Source organism: Gossypium raimondii, chromosome 2 (assembly GCF_025698545.1).
Source record: "Gossypium raimondii isolate GPD5lz chromosome 2, ASM2569854v1, whole genome shotgun sequence".
NCBI lineage: Eukaryota > Viridiplantae > Streptophyta > Magnoliopsida > Malvales > Malvaceae > Gossypium > Gossypium raimondii.
In genome coordinates, this window is record NC_068566.1 from 19,626,523 (window position 1) to 19,648,722 (window position 22,200).

The 22,200-nt window shown below is 30.9% G+C and overlaps 1 protein-coding gene across 1 annotated transcript; it reads right to left on the reverse strand.

The window, feature by feature from the left end:
• Positions 1-1,638: 1,638 nt before the first annotated feature.
• Positions 1,639-4,539, reverse strand: LOC105764210 (uncharacterized; the record flags this gene model as incomplete). The annotated part of the gene is made up of 9 exons (XM_052626433.1): positions 1,639-2,083; positions 2,244-2,363; positions 2,600-2,693; positions 2,813-2,908; positions 3,144-3,343; positions 3,454-3,534; positions 3,633-3,762; positions 3,904-4,089; positions 4,381-4,539. Coding segments are annotated over 9 exons (1,170 nt in total), but the record flags the coding sequence as incomplete, so codon positions are not given.
• Between the last annotated feature and the right edge of the window lie 17,661 nt (positions 4,540-22,200).

Here is a 22,200-nt window from a genome sequence, read left to right on the forward strand (position 1 = left end):
ATTATTGAAATGAAATGTTATGTTTAAAGTTTATATGAGCTTACTAAGCATTCATTGCTTATGTAGTTATTTTTCTTTACTTTACAGATTATCCGAAGCTCGACCGGTCTGGAAGCTCGTCGGAGAACTATCACACTATCCTGTGATTATATTGGTAGATTTTGATGTTTTGATCAAGGTTATAATGGCATGTATAGGTGGACTTGTGTCTAGTGTTTAGTTGATGTTTATGGTAGGTAATGTTGCTTTGGATTTGTGGTACTTATGGTATTTTTTGATGACTTGATGGTTGATGTTTATATGGTCAAATTGATGCATGGTTTTATGACCAAGTTGGTAAGTGTTGGCATGTTTGCAATGTGATCAATTAGTGTATGCTTTGACATGGAATTTAGTTAAGTATGTTTAGATGAAATATGACCATTTAGACACAAAGATAGGTATGAATACTTGGTTGTGATTGAGGTGCCTATTTGGCATATTGGTTGTATGGTTAAATGGCCTATTGAATTGGTCTTATTATGCATGATTTGGATATGTTTTAAGGTCTTGATTATATGTGCAAGTTGCTTGTAGGTTCATGCTTGAATGGGTAAAAGAAATGACTTAATTTTGGCCATTTTCTTGTCTACACGGCCTAAGACACGAGCGTGTTTTTGAAAGTTACATGACGTAGCACACAGCCTAGCACACGGGTGTGTGAGGCTATTTTGAGAGTTACACGGCCTGGCACATAGGCGTGTGGATTGGCCGTGTGACCCAAATCAGATAGTTACTCGGGCACAGACATGGGCTAGGACACGGCCGTGTGTCCCTATTTCGAATGTTACACTACACCAAAATAGGCTTTTAGCGGCGCTTTTTTAGGCCTTTAGCGGCACTTTTTAGCACCGCTATAAGCATTAGTGGCGCTTATAGAAGCGCCGCAAAAAGCGCCGCTAATGACAGCGTCGCTAACTTTAGCGGCGTTTTTGGAAAAGCGCCGCTAAAGGTCAGGGTCTTTAGCGGCGCTTCTTAGCGCTGCTATAAGCATTAGCGGCGCTTTTTAGCGCCGCTATAAGCATTAGCGGCGCCGTTAATGACAGCGCCGCTAAAGACCACGACCTTTAGCGGCGCTTTTCCCACAAACGCCGCTAAAGATCACGACCTTTAGCGACGCTTTTTCCACAAACGCCGCTAAAGAACAAACCTTTAGCGGCACTTCTAGCAAAAACGCCACTAAAAATATAATCTTTAAAAAATATATTTTAATCAAATAATATTTATTTTTATAATAAATATTATATTATGTTTTATTTTTTAAATTTAAACTTTAAATATACTTTTTAAGGATAAATAAAAAATATTATTTAAATTAAATTTTCTATGAAAATTTTAACTTTAAAACTAAATATAAAAATTAATAAATTTAGTTTTAGAATTTAAAATAATAAATTAATAAAACAATTAAAATCCAAAAGTTAGAACTCAAATCGTCATAAATATTAAAGTAAAAAAATTAAAATCAAAACTAAAATAAACAATGGAAAGATAGCTCAAATGTAAGTTTTGCTACAAGTTACACAGACTATAAATATATTCTTTCTACCCTAAAAAAATCGACTGTACTAATAACCAATCAATCATTCATCAGAGAACTGATGCAATTTTACTGTTTTTATACCACTAAAAGCAAAGCTGATGAATTGGCTACTTCATAAGGTTAAACCATGGATCCTTGTATTACAACTATATATTAATTCAAGACCAAAAATGTAAAAAGCCCATCACCAATAATCTATCCCTCTCATTACACATTAACTCACAAAAATCCACTCTTTTTATATATATGTGTGTGAATCATACCATCTGCCCCTCCAAATCCCATCCATGAACCAAAAGATGAGAAATGAAAAATATTTGCTAAGAGGCATGAAAATCTCCTTGGATTAATAGAGAATCCATTGCTTCTCTCATCCTTACTAACCATATTAAAAGCATCATGAGAGATCCATTATCACGCGTTCACACTCGTCTTCTAAAATCTTCACTGCTTCAGTAAATAGAACTTCAGGAGGTAATGCTCCAGTAGATTCAATGGTGACTAGAAAAGGGGAGAAAAACATATTAATCTCAAGCTGTGCCTAACCTTAAGTTGGTTTGAAATCAATGAAAATATATTAATCAAGCAAGGGCATTAAAGAAATCTAGAACTAATTTTGACAACACATGCAGAAGACATAGAGTAGCCCCACATTACTTACATATGAAATGATCTTTAACACGGTGCAGTGCCACACGTTTCTCCCAATCATCACCTCTTATGTATTCTCTGCAAAGTGTGCACGCACGTGGCCTTGCTACAGTTGCCCTTCTCCTACGTGCTTGGAAGCCAAATTCTTCATTAGGAAATGTACCTAAAACAATATCTCCTAACTTCACATGCTAAAGCATATCAAGCAGAACCGGTCAGCACTATCACATAGCTACTGACCCCACTATTACAGGAATATAATCCACATTTAGTAACGGAATACTGGAAAACCCTTTTATAGAGGAAAAAAACATAATTACCAAAATTTACACCATATAGACAACAAATCATAATGAACAGAAGTACCTTTTCCAAGATCTTCTATATCAAACACATTAACAGGGCATTTTCTTTTGAGTTCTTCAGCAAGGTCATCTTCAATATCTTCTAATAATACAACCTAAATATATAAATATATCATAATATTGTAATAATATAGAGTCAAAATGAGATAGAATAAACGACATAAATGAAGAAGGTTTAGAAAAGAAGAAATCTACAGTTACAGTCTATCCTTACCTCAGGAAGCATCCGATACCAAGCAGTGGCCACTGGGGACCACTTTGCATGTGTTTTCCCAATGCCTTTAACAACATGTGCTTCCAGTTCAATTTCCTAGTAAAAAAGTTGGAACTTTTAGTACACTCGAAAAACTTTATAAGGATTAGATTAACTTCTAACAACTTCAAAACGGATCCTGAACTAATAAGAGTAGTACACAAAACCTTCTTAATCTACTAGCACCACATTTAGCTCGCGAAGAGATTTTTTCTAAACCTAAGGCATGATCTGCCATCTTGACATGCTTTATGAGCAATTTTTGAAACAAACAAAAGCATGTAAAATATACCTGTCCAGGGCCAAGTTTAGCAATAATAATATCTGGATACTTAGGGATAATCGGGTTCTTGACAAATTCTGGAATGGTCTCTTGACTGCAACTGAAGTAAGTGTATGTTTCAGGCTTTGATGATGAATCTGAAGCTGCATTTCTTGTTTCCTTAACCAGTTCACTCCCATTAGGCAACCACTTTAATGCATCCGATTTAACTGCATTATTATACACCATTAGAAACAAGGCAAAGTTATGAAGGGAAGACCTATTAATTTCATTTAAGTAAAAAGCTTTCATGTTTCACTGATAAAGCCCAAAACCGTACCTGTAATACGTGGACTACCACTTTTACACTGAACATGGAGTTTGAAAACAATGGTGTTCTTTTCATTTGGCTGATCATTTTCTACAATTGAAGGAGACAAAAGTAAAGAATTACCAAGTGCCCTAAGGGTAAACTCCATAAATTCAGATAAACCATCAACCAAAAAAAATGAATTAAACTTGAAAGATAATCAAAAAGCCTTGGGTCAACACGGATTGGAACGAGGCCCAACCTATGAGCAAGAACTTCATCTTGGATTATTGATGTGTTGTTTGCAATGAGAACTTTTTCAATTGCCATTGTAGGAAGCTGCAAGCATAATCAGTTCTATCAGTACTAGCACAGACAATGTGCTGCAAGCTAACATAGCTAGCATATGATAGCAAGCAATATTGTCATTAACATAGCATATGTTAGCACTGAAAAGAGGTAGACCAAAAAGTTACAGACCTCTGCTATAAGGATCCTCCTGAATGAATTGGCAATAGCTGCATCAATACCGATCATATCAAACTCCATGTCATCTTCATTGAGTCGAACCACTTCAACTCTAAAGTTGTTAGAGAATCGGTCAAGTCGTGAACTATTATCAATTCCTATCGATGCATAAGCGCCAGAATATTGAATACTCTCAGTCTACAAGCAACAAAAGCCCCCAAAACATAAGACGTTTAATTATAATACAAAAAAAGAGACCCACAAATTTCAGAACCTTAAAAATAGAACAAGACAGATGATACAAAGAAACTAACCCAAACCCCAAATAAGGAAAAAGGCTCTATTTTTTTTAAATTACCCAATTAAACAACCCCAAGAAACCACTGTTTCTTAACACTCCATATATGAATAAAAGGGTGTTCATGAAAAAATTTCAACTGAAGATGTGTGCTTTAGGTGATAAAAAAAAGGGGGGTAAAAGAGAAATACATGGATAGGGGCGTCCTTATTGCATGAAACACGACTTCGTTGGAGTTCAAGATGCGGCAGAAGTTGACCCATTGGCACATTTGGCAAATCCCAGATTGAAAATTTCTTCTTTTCTTCTCCTGCCCCCTTTGCCATTGCTTTGTTGCTTAGATTTTGCTGTTAGGAATTTAGGGTTTAAATGGGAACTGAAAAGAAAGGGGTTTTAGCTATCTACACGGTTGAGGAGAAATGCTTATGTTTAGGGATTTTGTTCTTTTTTGACAAAGAGAAAGCACAAAAGGAATTTCAAAAACCTTATCTGCTTTAGTAGCGGAGCTCCTTTAATTTGGAGATTTTAGGCGGAGAAATTTGGAAATAAGAGGCGCCTTATTTTTTTAAATGATTTTTGCGGTGTTTTTAATAAAAACGCCGCTATTACTTATCTATTGCGGCGTTTTTTACGAAAACGCCGTAAAAAATTATGTTATTTTGAAAAAAATGACACCGTTTTACTCTGTTAAATTTTTTTATTTTATATATTAAATAATAACTATTTTAATATTTTAAGTAAGAAAATTTGAAATTTTTTGAGGAAAGTAATATTCAAATTAAACTACTTTTTTTATAAATTATATAAAAATGAGATAAATTGAAATATAAATACGTAAATATTTGGATAAAATTTAAATTTAATTTTACATTTAAAAATAATAATAATAATAAAAGAAAAAACAAAATCAAGGAGACCAATAATATTGTATGTTGTTAAACAAATACACCCATCAAACTTTCTTTTTATAGTATAAGCTAAAGCTTAGATAATTAAATTATCAAATATGCACATGAAGCATTCTTTTTCTTGTTTACATTCCCTTAATTAATTTCAACATGTAATCTTTAATTTGTTGACTTAAAAGCATCTTAAATCTTAATTAATACTTTGGATTGACCCAAATTGAGTCGAGATCAATTTTATGTCTAAACTCGACTCTTGAAAAGGATTACTAAAATTTTCATATTTGAATTTAAATGGAAAATTGTTATTAAATAAAAGATAATTATAATTTCATAGTTCAAATTTAAAACTCAATATATTTATTTATCAATTTTTTAAATCTAATATTTAAATATATCAAATAGTTTAAACCATTTAATCTAAATTTAGATTAAATATTTTAAATATAAAAAATTAATTAATTGTATAAATTTTCATCATTTAATAAATCTAAAGTAAACCTTAAATACTAAACCATTTAATATATATAAAATTGATCTATTATCTCTTAAATAATTTAAACTATCTCCTAAACCCTATCTCCTAAATCCTAAATCCTAAAACATAAACCCTAAACCCCTAACCCCTCTTTTTACAATTATATAAGAACTTAATTAATATATAAATTAAAAAAAACTAATTAATCTAAACCTTAAACTCTAACCCGGCCTCGAATCTCTAAACCTTAAATCACTAACTCTTAACCCCTAACCCCTAACTACTAACCCCTAAACCTTATTTAATATATAAATTAAAAACCACTATTTAATTTAAACCCTAAACCCTAAACCCTAAACCCTAACCCAAATCCCTGACCCCTAACCCTTAACCCCTAAATCACAACCCTTAAACCAAAATCCCTAATTCCATAATCTATAAAGCTTAAAATTGTAAATCCTAAACCGGCCTTAAATCCTAAATTAACCATATACCCTAAACCATATATATTAAACCCTAAACTATAATGATAATTAATTAAATATTTTAAAATTAATACTATCGTATCTTTTACAATTATATATGAAATTATTTAATATATAAATTAAAATCAATCAGTCATGTACCCTAAAAATTTTAAATTATTTTAAATAATAGTATTTTAATTTTTCCATTTTAACAAATATTTTTCTATGTTTTTTATTTGAAATTATTTCTACGTGTCATTATTTCAAATTTAACCATTTTTAAAAAATATTCTATTAAAAATAAATTAAATTTTAATTAATATAAATAAACAAATTAAATAGTAAATAGACAGATAAAATGTTTTTGCAGCGCTTTTTCAAAAACGCCGCTAAAAGCCTGAGCATTAGCGGCGCTTTTTCAAAAACGCTGCTAAAAGCCTGAGCATTAGCGGTGCTTTTTCAAAAACGCCGCTAAAAGCCTGAGCATAGCGGCGCTTTCTCAAAAACGCCGCTAAAAGCCCCAAAAGGTCGAAAACGATGCCGTTGGGCTTAGGTTTTTAGCGGCGTTTTTTCGAAAACGCTGCTGATGCTCATTTTTGGCGGCGCTTTTAGGGAAGCGCCGCTAATGCTCGGTCTTTAGCGGCGTTTTATTTAAAGCGCCGCTAATACTTGATTTTTAGTGGCGTTTTTTGTCCAAACGCCACTAAAAACGTCGCTAAAAGCCTGTTTTGGTGTAGTGTTACAACGCCTGAGAGACGAGCGTGTGACCCCTGCAGCTTAACTTTTTCTAACTTTTTCCTCAATGTTTCAAATCTTTCCAATTTAGTCCTGAATTGTTTTTAAAGTATTTCTATAATTATTATTGAAATAAGTGAATTTTACTTAATTAGTACTTTTAGACATGAATTTGGAAAGTATGTGAAATTATGCTTAATTACATGATTTTCATGAATATTTTGTATTAATTCATGTTAATTTATTAATGTATGTACTTTTAACTATGTAGGAGGTCCATTAGAGACATGATTTAAATAAATAAAAGATGACCATGCACAAATTATCCATGTGGACGGCAAGACCATGCAATTTTGGGCATGGGGTTGACTACTTGACTCAGTAAAGAAGGTGATAAAAGATGGACATGTGTACTAAGTTATTTGTAAAACCCCTTACCCGTAACCGTCACCGGAATAGGGTGCGAGGCATTACCAAAACACATACACTTGTAAACGTATTTAACTGTATTATAAAATTTCATCTAAATTAAAACTTTCAAATTTTTAACATGCTTTTATAATTCTTCACAATATATCCTCTAAATATTATATTCATAATAAATATGGCCTACGAGACCCGGTTTATATTCATGCAATTCACAAGTCTTAACAATTCAATGCTTCATTTACATTTACTTCTCATACAATTCAATATCATTAAGTTCAATACTAATACGTATTTATCATTTAACTCAACATTTATCGATTATGATCGAATATATGACCGATTTATACGAGTCATTCATATATTTTCTAATTTTCCTCCTCCTCCTCTCCATTCCACATCCATAATGTATATAACACGCTTAAATAACATTAACTATATTTTCACTATTTACTTATAAGTAAATTCAAATCTGTCTATCCGAGTCAGAGTCACCAAATTATTTATATCTTGAGTTACGAAACTCCAAATTAAGATCCGTAAATTTTATTTGAAGTTATACTCACATATCTTCTTACCATAAATTTTTCAGAATTTTTGTTTAGCCAATAAATACAGTTTATTCTTTAAAGTTTCCCTGTTTCACTGTTCAATAGTTCCGACCCTTCTTCACTAAAATTAATTATCTCATGGTACAGAATTCGGATGATGTTTCCGTTTGTTTATTATGAAAATAGACTCAATAATGATTCTAAGCATATAAATTATAATTCAAAATTATTTTTGTACAAATTTTAATGATTTTACAAAATCAGAACAGGAAACCCGAATTCATTCTGATCTTGTCTCACAAAACCTATTATATCTCATGATTTACAATTCTATTGCTTACACCGTTTCTTCTATGAGAAACTAGACTCAATAACCTCTAATTTCATATTTTATTCATCCTCTAATTCAATTTCTACAATTTATGATGATTTTTCAAAGTTAACCTATGACAGCTGTCCAAACTGTTTTTGTGCATAATGTTAATTACCATTTTCCCTAAGCTTTCAATAAACGATAATTTCATCCTGCTCAATTAGCCTCTCAATTGAGCTGATTTTCTCAATTAACACATTATTCCATCACTCTAAACTACTTTATAACCTTTGGAAATCAGAATTTTAGCACTAGACTTTAATTCCAAACTTTTTCACAATTAGGTCCTACAAATCAATTTCTATCGAAATTACCTAATAAAATCATCTCATAAACAAATTAAAGCTTCAATTTCATGCTATTTCATCATAAACTTACAACACATATTCATAGCAACTTTCAATTTCATTCATAAAATCAAAAACTAATGAATTCAACAAGTGGATCTAGTTGTAAAAGTCACAAAACACAAAAATTTAAGAAATAATCAAGAATTGAACTTACATGATTCAAATATATGAAAAACCAGCTTGGAGGACCCTTCAATGGCGTTTTTGCTGAGATATATGAAAATTGACTAGAAACTCTTTTAGTTAAGATTTTTATTTGTTAACTTTTGCAAAATTTCCAATTTTGCCCTTATTATCACTTTTCAGATTTTTCTTCTCTTATGCCGTCTCAACTATTCCATATTGGCATATTTATTCCTTAAGTCCTCCTTATTTACCACTTAAGCTATTTAATCACTTTTAACAAATTTTACATTATTTTCATTTTAGTCCTTTTTAATTAATTAACCACCCAAGCGTGAGAATTTTCTAACGAAACTTTAATACCAACTCAATGACACTCTAGAAATATTTCTAAAAATATTTATGGCTCGATTTATGAGTTTGAAGTTTCAATACCTCATTTTCGATTCTAATTATTTTAATATTTATTCCTAAAACACTATTCACTATTTCAAAATTTTCCTAACTTCACATTTAATTTAACTTATACTCACTAAATTAATAATATTTTCTACTCATTTGTCGATTTAGTGATCTCGAATCACCATTCCGACACCACTGAAAATTCCATTACAATTTCATTTTTCCTCGTTGGATTTGTGGTCCTGAAACCACTGTTCCGACTAGACCCAAAATTGAGTGTTACAACTCTTCCCCTTTAAGGATTTTCGTCCCGAAAATCTTACCGTAAGAAGTTACTTCCAATTCATATTAAACACTTTCACTAACTTTCTAGTATCACTAATCAATTTAATCTCGTATATCATACTTTTTGAAATATAGATTTTTCATTCCGACTATATGTCTTCATACTCGTGAATACACATAATTTATTCTCTTAGCTAAGGACATGCTTAAATACATATAACTCAAATCACATCTCGGTAATTCAGTTCACTTTAATGAAACAACTGAGTTGATTTCAATTATAAAACACTAACATATCAGAATACTCCTTTCTTTATTCTGAGGATACAACTCAAACACGCAATCTTTCAATTTTTTTTTATTTTTTTTAGCATGCGAATTAGAGATCCTTTAAACCGTATTAGTTCAAGGAATCATATATTTGATTGAACTCGTTAACTTTATTCAAATTTACCTGAGGAAAAACTCCATCATACAATTTTGAGCTTATGCTCTCATTATTTATACCCTTGCTGATGACAATTCTTTACACAAAAATCAGTAAAGTCTAGATTCCAGAATCACCATATTTCAGTTCTTGAATTTCATCGTAGTAAAACAATACGCTTTCTAAATATGAATGCAAAACAGAATAATAACCGGTCATAAACCAACTAGACCAATAGGACATTCGTTTAACATCATAGTTAGCTAACATTCTCACAACATAAAAACTCTATCAGAACTGAACAATTATGCACATATCTCTGAGGATAAAAGAGTATATAGAATATCCAGAAAAGATCATCGTGTTCATTTCGATTGTAATCGTCACACACAGACATCTTTACCACTTAATTATCATTTCTTTGACTGATTATGTTATCACAAACCTCATATTATTCTATTTACTAACAAAAATCAATTCGAAGAACTTTCAATTAATACATATGTTCTTTAGGTATCATACCTGAATATTTTGTCTTATCAAATTTAACTTCTTCTTTAACCGTGACGTTACATAATCCGTATAATCTTTAAAACAATCTGATATTTCTTTTAAAACTAAGTTCATTTGTTACACTATACTCAACTCTGTTTGCATTACTAATTATTTGACCACTGAATTCTTTAGTTCACATTTATGAGCTCATTCAACATGATTCTCGTAAAAGAAAATTTCGTCAAAAAGCAATATTGATAAGGGGGTGATTGTGAGGTTGTGAGGTTGTAAAGCCTCTAACTTACTCTCATAAATACATATATATATGACTTACCATTCATCATTAATATATTACCATCATAGCCATATAGTTCATTCCAGGCCAAGTAACAAATGTATTTATTATGAATGTTTTCTGTCACCTACAATTTCAGCTCAATATTAATATCTAATTAAATTCCAATACTTGGCTTCCATTTTACTTACCAATATTTGTCAAATTAGAGAACGTCTTACGGAATTGAGTACTTCATTTTCTCGATGTCATAGTCCAACATGGTCTTACACAGTAGCACATATCACACCGATGCCATAGCCCAGCTATGGTCTTATACGGAAATCACATATCACATATTGCCATGGTCCAACCATGGTCTTTTCAAATCAATTCATTGCATATCAACGAACGAAAGTACTCATTCCTGCATTCTACTCAATTTGATCTTCCAATTAAATTTTCATGCTATTATAATATTTATAGCTCAATAATAAAGACATAAAACAAAACATCATATTATTTCTAATTTAACAATTAAACATAAGATTCTATCATATAAATATACCGATTACACTTATTCAAGCAAGTGTACATAAACACACATTCCATCTATTTGTGTATATTTGCTTACCATATTTACTTAATCAAATATGTTGAACGCATAACATCATATGCACTCCAAGCAAAACGGATGAGCTTATCACCATATAAACTTTCATTTTATTCCACGTTTTCACGTTTCTCAACTCATGGTTATCTCATTTCGTACATTAACACATACTTATCATGAACTTCTATTCATACCTTTCTAAATTTCGTTTCTTCAATAACTCATTTCATTCACCTCAATATTAATTTTCAGTATTATTGGAAATAGCTCGATTAGAAGTCATCTCTGTCTTAACAAAACAATTTCATTAGAGCGAAAAATATTACACTATCACGTTTCTTCTCAATAGCTCAACTAATTCATTTCGTTCGATTTAAATTTTCATTTAATTACCCCTATTATGAGACTCGGGCTTTGGCGGATATGTGGATCCAACCAAACACACCAATACAAAGACATTGTGCCTAAAGCGGTACATAGTACCTAATCAATATACGACACATAAGTGCACGATACGACACACGAGGTGCTGAATTACGACACATAAAGTGCTCGAAATACGACACGAGGTGCACGAATTACGACACATAAAGTGCCTGAAATACGACACACGAGGTGCCTAAATTACGACACATAAAGTGCCTGAAATACGACACGTAAAGTGCCTGATCGGCATAGCCGATAAATTCCCGTACTCTTCCAATCTTATGGCATGCCAACTATATCCGACTCAGCCCGACTAGTTAATAGGGTTTTCAATTCTCAGTTCAAATTCACATTCATTCCAAAAGTTACTTTCAATATCAAATTCACTTTTCATTCACGAATCAAATTTCAATTCAATACTAACACATATTTCTTATTCCATTCAATTTTCTAAATTCAGTTCGATACTAACACATATACATATATATTATTCATCACCAAATAACATTCATTTTAATCAAAATTGTATAGAATATAGTTCATACGAACTTACCAGGCTAATTTGCAAAAATACCAAGATACAGGGGAATTTTGGTAAATTTTTTTCCTCGATTTTCTACCCGATCACGATAAGTTAATATTTCATTCAATTTATTAATTTAAATAATAAAACAATTCATTTCATGCAATTTGGTCATTTTGACATTTTACAAAATTACCCTAAAATTTACTTTTACTCAATTTAGTCCCCGAACCTATAACATGTAAATTAGCTATTTTAAAATAAACTCGTATTATCTCGAATATTCACATATATTTTATAATTTAGTTATCAGCACAATATTTCGTGTAGCATTATAATTTACTTTTAATAATACATATAACATAATATTATTCATCGACATGTATTATAAAATATTTATTCATACATTTATGAGTTCCAATTTCTCATAATCAACTTTCTACTCATATACTTGAGTATTGCTTTCAATATTATCAAAATTAGCTAAGTTGAAAAGTATCTCTATCTATAAGTAAAACAAATCTCATCAGGGTCGGGATATATCACACTATCACAGGTTATATAATGGCATATATTTCCAAACTTCACATATGCTACGTTCGGTCCGAGAACCGACTAAACCGTAGCTCTGATACCAATAATTGTAACACCCCTTACCCGTATCCGTTGCCGGAATAGGGTGAGAGGCATTACCAAAACACATACACTTGTAAACGTATTTAACCGTATTATAAAATTTCATCTAAATTAAAACTTTCAAATTTTTAACATGCTTTTATAATTCTTCACAATATATCCTCTAAATATTATATTCATAATAAATATGGCCTACGAGACCCGGTTTATATTCATGCAATTCACAAGTCTTAACAATTCAATGCTTCATTTACATTTACTTCTCATACAATTCAATATCATTAAGTTCAATACTAATACGTATTTATCATTTAACTCAACATTTATCGATTATGATCGAATATATGACCGATTTATACACGAGTCATTCATATATTTTCTAATTTTCCTCCTCCTCCTCTCCATTCCACATCCATAATGTATATAACACGCTTAAATAACATTAACTATATTTTCACTATTTACTTATAAGTAAATTCAAATCTGTCTATCCGAGTCAGAGTCACCAAATTATTTATATCTTGAGTTACGAAACTCCAAATTAAGATCCGTAAATTTTATTTGAAGTTATACTCACATATCTTCTTACCATAAATTTTTCAGAATTTTTGTTTAGCCAATAAATACAGTTTATTCTTTAAAGTTTCCCTGTTTCACTGTTCAATAGTTCCGACCCTTCTTCACTAAAATTAATTATCTCATGGTACAGAATTGGATGATGTTTCCGTTTGTTTATTATGAAAATAGACTCAATAATGATTCTAAGCATATAAATTATAATTCAAAATTATTTTTGTACAAATTTTAATGATTTTACAAAATCAGAACAGGGAAACCCGAATTCATTCTGATCTTGTCTCACAAAACCTATTATATCTCATGATTTACAATTCTATTGCTTACACCGTTTCTTCTATGAGAAACTAGACTCAATAACCTCTAATTTCATATTTTATTCATCCTCTAATTCAATTTCTACAATTTATGATGATTTTTCAAAGTTAACCTATGACAGCTGTCCAAACTGTTTTTGTGCATAATGTTAATTACCATTTTTCCCTAAGCTTTCAATAAACGATAATTTCATCCCTGCTCAATTAGCCTCTCAATTGAGCTGATTTTTCTCAATTAACACATTATTCCATCACTCTAAACTACTTTATAACCTTTGGAAATCAGAATTTTAGCACTAGACTTTAATTCCAAACTTTTTCACAATTAGGTCCTACAAATCAATTTCTATCGAAATTACCTAATAAAATCATCTCATAAACAAATTAAAGCTTCAATTTCATGCTATTTCATCATAAACTTACAACACATATTCATAGCAACTTTCAATTTCATTCATAAAATCAAAACTAATGAATTCAACAAGTGGATCTAGTTGTAAAAGTCACAAAACACAAAAATTTAAGAAATAATCAAGAATTGAACTTACATGATTCAAATATATGAAAAACCAGCTTGGAGGGACCCTTCAATGGCGTTTTTTGCTGAGATATATGAAAAATTGACTAGAAACTCTTTTAGTTAAGATTTTTATTTGTTAACTTTTGCAAAATTTCCAATTTTGCCCTTATTACATCACTTTTCCAGATTTTTCTTCTCTTATGCCGTCTCAACTATTCCATATTGGCATATTTATTCCTTAAGTCCCTCCTTATTTACCACTTAAGCTATTTAATCACTTTTAACAAATTTTACATTATTTTCATTTTAGTCCTTTTAATTAATTAACCACCCAAACGTGAGAATTTTCTAACTGAAACTTTAATACCAACTCAATGACACTCTAGAAATATTTCTAAAATATTTATGGCTCGATTTATGAGTTTGAAGTTTCAATACCTCATTTTCGATTCTAATTATTTTAATATTTATTCCTAAAACACTATTCACTATTTCAAAAATTTTCCTAACTTCACATTTAATTTAACTTATACTCACTAAATTAATAATATTTTCTACTCATTTGTCAGATTTAGTGATCTCGAATCACCATTCCGACACCACTGAAAATTCCATTACAATTTCATTTTTCCTCGTTGGATTTGTGGTCCTGAAACCACTGTTCCGACTAGACCCAAAATTGAGCTGTTACAACTCTTCCCCCCTTTAAGGATTTTCGTCCCCGAAAATCTTACCAGAAGAAGTTACTTCCAATTCATATTAAACACTTTCACTAACTTTCTAGTATCACTAATCAATTTAATCTCGTATATCATACTTTTTGAAATATAGATTTTTCATTCCGACTATATGTCTTCATACTCGTGAATACACATAATTTATTCTCTTAGCTAAGGACATGCTTAAATACATATAACTCAAATCACATCTCGGTAATTCAGTTCACTTTAATGAAACAACTGAGTTGATTTCAATTATAAAACACTAACATATCAGAATACTCCTTTCTTTATTCTGAGGATACAACTCAAACACGCAATCTTTCAATTTTTTTTTATTTTTTTTAGCATGCGAATTAGAGATCCTTTAAACCGTATTAGTTCAAGGAATCATATATTTGATTGAACTCGTTAACTTTATTCAAATTTACCGAGGAAAACTCCATCATACAATTTTGAGCTTATGCTCTCATTATTTATACCCTTGCCGATGACAATTCTTTACACAAAATCAAGTAAAGTCTAGATTCCGAATCACCATATTTCAGTTCTTGAATTTCATCGTAGTAAAACAATACGCTTTCTAAATATGAATGCAAAACAGAATAATAACCGGTCATAAACCAACTAGACCAATAGGACATTCGTTTAACATCATAGTTAGCTAACATTCTCACAACATAAAAACTCTATCAGAACTGAACAATTATGCACATATCTCTGAGGATAAAAGAGTATATAGAATATCCAGAAAAGATCATCGTGTTCATTTCGATTGTAATCGTCACACACAGACATCTTTACCACTTAATTATCATTTCTTTGACTGATTATGTTATCACAAACCTCATATTATTCTATTTACTAACAAAAATCAATTCAGAAGAACTTTCAATTAATACATATGTTCTTTAGGTATCATACCTGAATATTTTGTCTTATCAAATTTAACTTCTTCTTTAACCGTGACGTTACATAATCCGTATAATCTTTAAAACAATCTGATATTTCTTTTAAAACTAAGTTCATTTGTTACACTATACTCAACTCGTTTGCATTACTAATTATTTGACCACTGAATTCTTTAGTTCACATTTATGAGCTCATTCAACATGATTCTCGTAAAAGAAAATTTCGTCAAAAAGCAATATTGATAAGGGGGTGATTGTGAGGTTGTGAGGTTGTAAAGCCTCTAACTTACTCTCATAAATACATATATATATGACTTACCATTCATCATTAATATATTACCATCATAGCCATATAGTTCATTCCAGGCCAAGTAACAAATGTATTTATTATGAATGTTTTCTGTCACCTACAATTTCAGCTCAATATTAATATCTAATTAAATTCCAATACTTGGCTTCCATTTTACTTACCAATATTTGTCAAATTAGAGAACGTCTTACGGAATTGAGTACTTCATTTTCTCGATGTCATAGTCCAACATGGTCTTACACAGTAGCACATATCACACCGATGCCATAGCCCAGCTATGGTCTTATACGGAAATCACATATCACATATTGCCATGGTCCAACCATGGTCTTTTCCGTCAATTCATTGCATATCACTGAACGAAAGTACTCATTCCTGCATTCTACTCAATTTGATCTTCCAATTAAATTTTCATGCTATTATAATATTTATAGCTCAATAATAAAGACATAAAACAAAACATCATATTATTTCTAATTTAACAATTAAACATAAGATTCTATCATATAAATATACCGATTACACTTATTCAAGCAAGTGTACATAAACACACATTCCATCTATTTGTGTATATTTGCTTACCATATTTACTTAATCAAATATGTTGAACGCATAACATCATATGCACTCCAAGCAAAACGGATGAGCTTATCACCATATAAACTTTCATTTTATTCCACGTTTTCACGTTTCTCAACTCATGGTTATCTCATTTCGTACATTAACACATACTTATCATGAACTTCTATTCATACCTTTCTAAATTTCGTTTCTTCAATAACTCATTTCATTCACCTCAATATTAATTTTCAGTATTATTGGAAATAGCTCGATTAGAAGTCATCTCTGTCTTAACAAAACAATTTCATTAGAGCCGAAAAATATTACACTATCACGTTTCTTCTCAATAGCTCAACTAATTCATTTCGTTCGATTTAAATTTTCATTTAATTACCCCTATTAACAGACTCGGGCTTTGGCGGATATGTGGATCCAACCAAACACACCAATACAACACATTGTGCCTAAAACGGTACATAGTACCTAATCAGTATACGACACATAAGTGCCTGATACGACACACGAGGTGCCTGAATTACGACACATAAAGTGCCTGAAATACGACACACGAGGTGCCTGAATTACGACACATAAAGTGCCTGAAATACGACACACGAGGTGCCTAAATTACGACACATAAAGTGCCTGAAATACGACACGTAAAGTGCCTGATCGGCATAGCCGATAAATTCCCGTACTCTTCCAATCTTATGGCATGCCAACTATATCCGACTCAGCCCGACTAGTTAATAGGGTTTTCAATTCTCAGTTCAAATTCACATTCATTCCAAAAGTTACTTTCAATATCAAATTCACTTTTTCATTCACGAATCAAATTTCAATTCAATACTAACACATATTTCTTATTCCATTCAATTTTCTAAATTCAGTTCGATACTAACACATATACATATATATTATTCATCACCAAATAACATTCATTTTAATCAAAATTGTATAGAATATAGTTCATACGAACTTACCAGGCTAATTTGCAAAAATACCAAGATACAGGGGAATTTTGGTAAATTTTTTTCCTCGATTTTCTACCCGATCCTGATAAGTTAATATTTCATTCAATTTATTAATTTAAATAATAAAACAATTCATTTCATGCAATTTGGTCATTTTGACATTTTACAAAATTACCCTAAAATTTACTTTTACTCAATTTAGTCCCCGAACCTATAACATGTAAATTAGCTATTTTAAAATAAACTCGTATTATCGAATATTCACATATATTTTATAATTTAGTTATCAGCACAATATTTCGTGTAGCATTATAATTTACTTTTAATAATACATATAACATAATATTATTCATCGACATGTATTATAAAATATTTATTCATACATTTATGAGTTCCAATTTCTCATAATCAACTTTCTACTCATATACTTGAGTATTGCTTTCAATATTATCAAAATTAGCTAAGTTGAAAAGTATCTCTATCTATAAGTAAAACAAATCTCATCGTGGTGGGATATATCACACTATCACAAAGTTATATAATGGCATATATTTCCAAACTTCACATATGCTACGTTCGGTCCGAGAACCGACTAAACCGTAGCTCTGATACCAATAATTGTAACACCCCTTACCTGTATCCGTTGCCGGAATAGGGTGAGAGGCATTACCAAAACACATACACTTGTAAACGTATTTAACCGTATTATAAAATTTCATCTAAATTAAAACTTTCAAATTTTTAACATGCTTTTATAATTCTTCACAATATATCCTCTAAATATTATATTCATAATAAATATGGCCTACGAGACCCGGTTTATATTCATGCAATTCACAAGTCTTAACAATTCAATGCTTCATTTACATTTACTTCTCATACAATTCAATATCATTAAGTTCAATACTAATACGTATTTATCATTTAACTCAACATTTATCGATTATGATCGAATATATGACCGATTTATACACGAGTCATTCATATATTTTCTAATTTTCCTCCTCCTCCTCTCCATTCCACATCCATAATGTATATAACACGCTTAAATAACATTAACTATATTTTCACTATTTACTTATAAGTAAATTCAAATCTGTCTATCCGAGTCAGAGTCACCAAATTATTTATATCTTGAGTTACGAAACTCCAAATTAAGATCCGTAAATTTTATTTGAAGTTATACTCACATATCTTCTTACCATAAATTTTTCAGAATTTTTTGTTTAGCCAATAAATACAGTTTATTCTTTAAAGTTTCCCCTGTTTCACTGTTCAATAGTTCCGACCCTTCTTCACTAAAAATTAATTATCTCATGGTACAGAATTCGGATGATGTTTCCGTTTGTTTATTATGAAAATAGACTCAATAATGATTCTAAGCATATAAATTATAATTCAAAATTATTTTTGTACAAATTTTAATGATTTTACAAAATCAGAACAGGAAACCCGAATTCATTCTGATCTTGTCTCACAAAACCTATTATATCTCATGATTTACAATTCTATTGCTTACACCGTTTCTTCTATGAGAAACTAGACTCAATAACCTCTAATTTCATATTTTATTCATCCTCTAATTCAATTTCTACAATTTATGATGATTTTTCAAAGTTAACCTATGACAGCTGTCCAAACTGTTTTGTGCATAATGTTAATTACCATTTTTCCCTAAGCTTTCAATAAACGATAATTTCATCCTGCTCAATTAGCCTCTCAATTGAGCTGATTTTCTCAATTAACACATTATTCCATCACTCTAAACTACTTTATAACCTTTGGAAATCAGAATTTTAGCACTAGACTTTAATTCCAAACTTTTTCACAATTAGGTCCTACAAATCAATTTCTATCGAAATTACCTAATAAAATCATCTCATAAACAAATTAAAGCTTCAATTTCATGCTATTTCATCATAAACTTACAACACATATTCATAGCAACTTTCAATTTCATTCATAAAATCAAAAACTAATGAATTCAACAAGTGGATCTAGTTGTAAAAGTCACAAAAACACAAAAAATTTAAGAAATAATCAAGAATTGAACTTACATGATTCAAATATATGAAAAACCAGCTTGGAGGGACCCTTCAATGGCGTTTTTTGCTGAGATATATGAAAAATTGACTAGAAACTCTTTTAGTTAAGATTTTTATTTGTTAACTTTTGCAAAATTTCCAATTTTGCCCTTATTACATCACTTTTCCAGATTTTTCTTCTCTTATGCCGTCTCAACTATTCCATATTGGCATATTTATTCCTTAAGTCCCTCCTTATTTACCACTTAAGCTATTTAATCACTTTTAACAAATTTTACATTATTTTCATTTTAGTCCTTTTTAATTAATTAACCACCCAAACGTGAGAATTTTCTAACGAAACTTTAATACCAACTCAATGACACTCTAGAAATATTTCTAAAAATATTTATGGCTCGATTTATGAGTTTGAAGTTTCAATACCTCATTTTCGATTCTAATTATTTTAATATTTATTCCTAAAACACTATTCACTATTTCAAAAATTTTCCTAACTTCACATTTAATTTAACTTATACTCACTAAATTAATAATATTTTCTACTCATTTGTCAGATTTAGTGATCTCGAATCACCATTCCGACACCACTGAAAATTCCATTACAATTTCATTTTTCCTCGTTGGATTTGTGGTCCTGAAACCACTGTTCCGACTAGACCCAAAATTGAGCTATTACATTATTGGACTGAAAAAACTGTCCAACAAGGGGAATTAAAAGCCCACTTACGCCACTTGATGTTTTCTTTCCAAAATGTGTTTTAGGATATTTAATTGAAGGTCCTTGTAGTTGGAAAATAATCAAAATTCAACCCAACAACTTTCATGTTGAAACCGTCCACTGTATAGCTATTTTTAGCTCAAAATTTGAATTCAAATTGAGAAGACTTGGTCATCCTTTGTCCTTGAAGCATGACCAGCCACATAAAAGAGGAAAGGAAGGAAATTTAAACCTATTTTTAGTAAACTCAAACCCTAACCTTCACCTATAAATACCTTGCCAACCCTCACTTCCAAATCATCCTTCATTTCTCAACATTCCTCTCTCACTCACTCTAGTTATCTCTCAATTCTTTTTCCCTTTTTCCCTTGCATAACTTTCCATCCCTCTCCCTTATTTAGCCTCAAAAGATTTGTCAAAAGCACTCTTTAGCCAGTTACCTTCTAAACCCTTAGCAAAAGAAGCTTCAATCAGAACAGAGGAGCGCCTCAGTCAGAATAGATCCGAAAGGCTGCTAAACTGAGTAGAGTTGAGCACATTAGTTAGAATAGATCTAAAAGGCTACTGAACTGAGTCTACTCTTTCCTCTTGGTTATCTATTTTAACATGTTTGCTTTGAGTTTTATGCTTTTGACATCAACTATGAAGTTTTAAATCCTATTTGCTGGGATATTTATATTAAGTTAATGAGAATTATTTAATTCATGTTAACATGTTTTATGCCTCAATCGGTTATGTTTTCAATTAATATCATGATGCATTTCATTCATACGTGATTGGGTGCACTTAGATTAGCTAAGCGATCCTAACCAGACGACGGCTAATAGACACATAATTGAAAAGTTCAATACTTAATTTAGGTCATTAAAACTGACTAAGTTAATGTTCATAATATCTCTAGTTAGCTCTATTATCTTGCATGGTTTTTAGATTTATGCAACTAAACTGTTGCAAACGTAATTGTCCTTGTGACCTTACATAAATGCTAATAAACCCTTACTCTAATATGATCAGTAACATGCATATTTAACTAAGTAAAAGATCCGAGAGGACTTGATTTGGTTTTCAAACCCATAAGAGATCGAGTTTCCATGGAAGTAATTCCAAACATGTTAGCATGATGAAAGTAAGTTGATTTGATTAATATAATTATCCTAGCCCATTTAATGTTGACTGTTTTTTTCGCTAAAGCCTTCATTCATTTATTTAGGTAAATTGCATTTAGATTAGAAATTGCATTAGGGATCACACTTGCATTTAATTAATCTAATCATCGCTATCCAAATTTATTGATTTTTTTTTACATCAAATTGTTAAATTAATTGTTTAAGCTTATATAGTCCCTGTGGTGACGATAACTCATTTTTACTTACTTATTACTTGAACGACTACGTACACTTGCGTAAACATGTTACAATTCGTTAGAACACAAAAGGTGTAATTCATCTTGCCTAGGTTCAATGTACAACACACAAGGTAAGGGTGAAGAAATTAGGCGTGTTGAGGGGACATGGGAACAAAAAGGGGATCAATGTTGGTAAACAAGGCATGTTGACTTATCAAGAAAGGAAAGAACCTTTCCCTATACATAGAAAGTATGTTGGGCGACATGTTCGAACCACCGGTACACCCCATGGCATAGCAGAAAATTTATTTCGGTGATCCACAACCAAGGATCCATGTACGAGGAAGGAATCGAGTTGAAATAGGGTTGAAAATATACTTTCTTTAGTGAAAATGTTGAAAGGATGCTATTGATTCGATGTTGAATCCAAGTCACAATGAAAACGTCTCGGCCTCTACGTAGTTGGAACGACGGAAATGTGCAATTGTACACAATCGTAACAAGTAATAAAGTGACAAGTAAATAT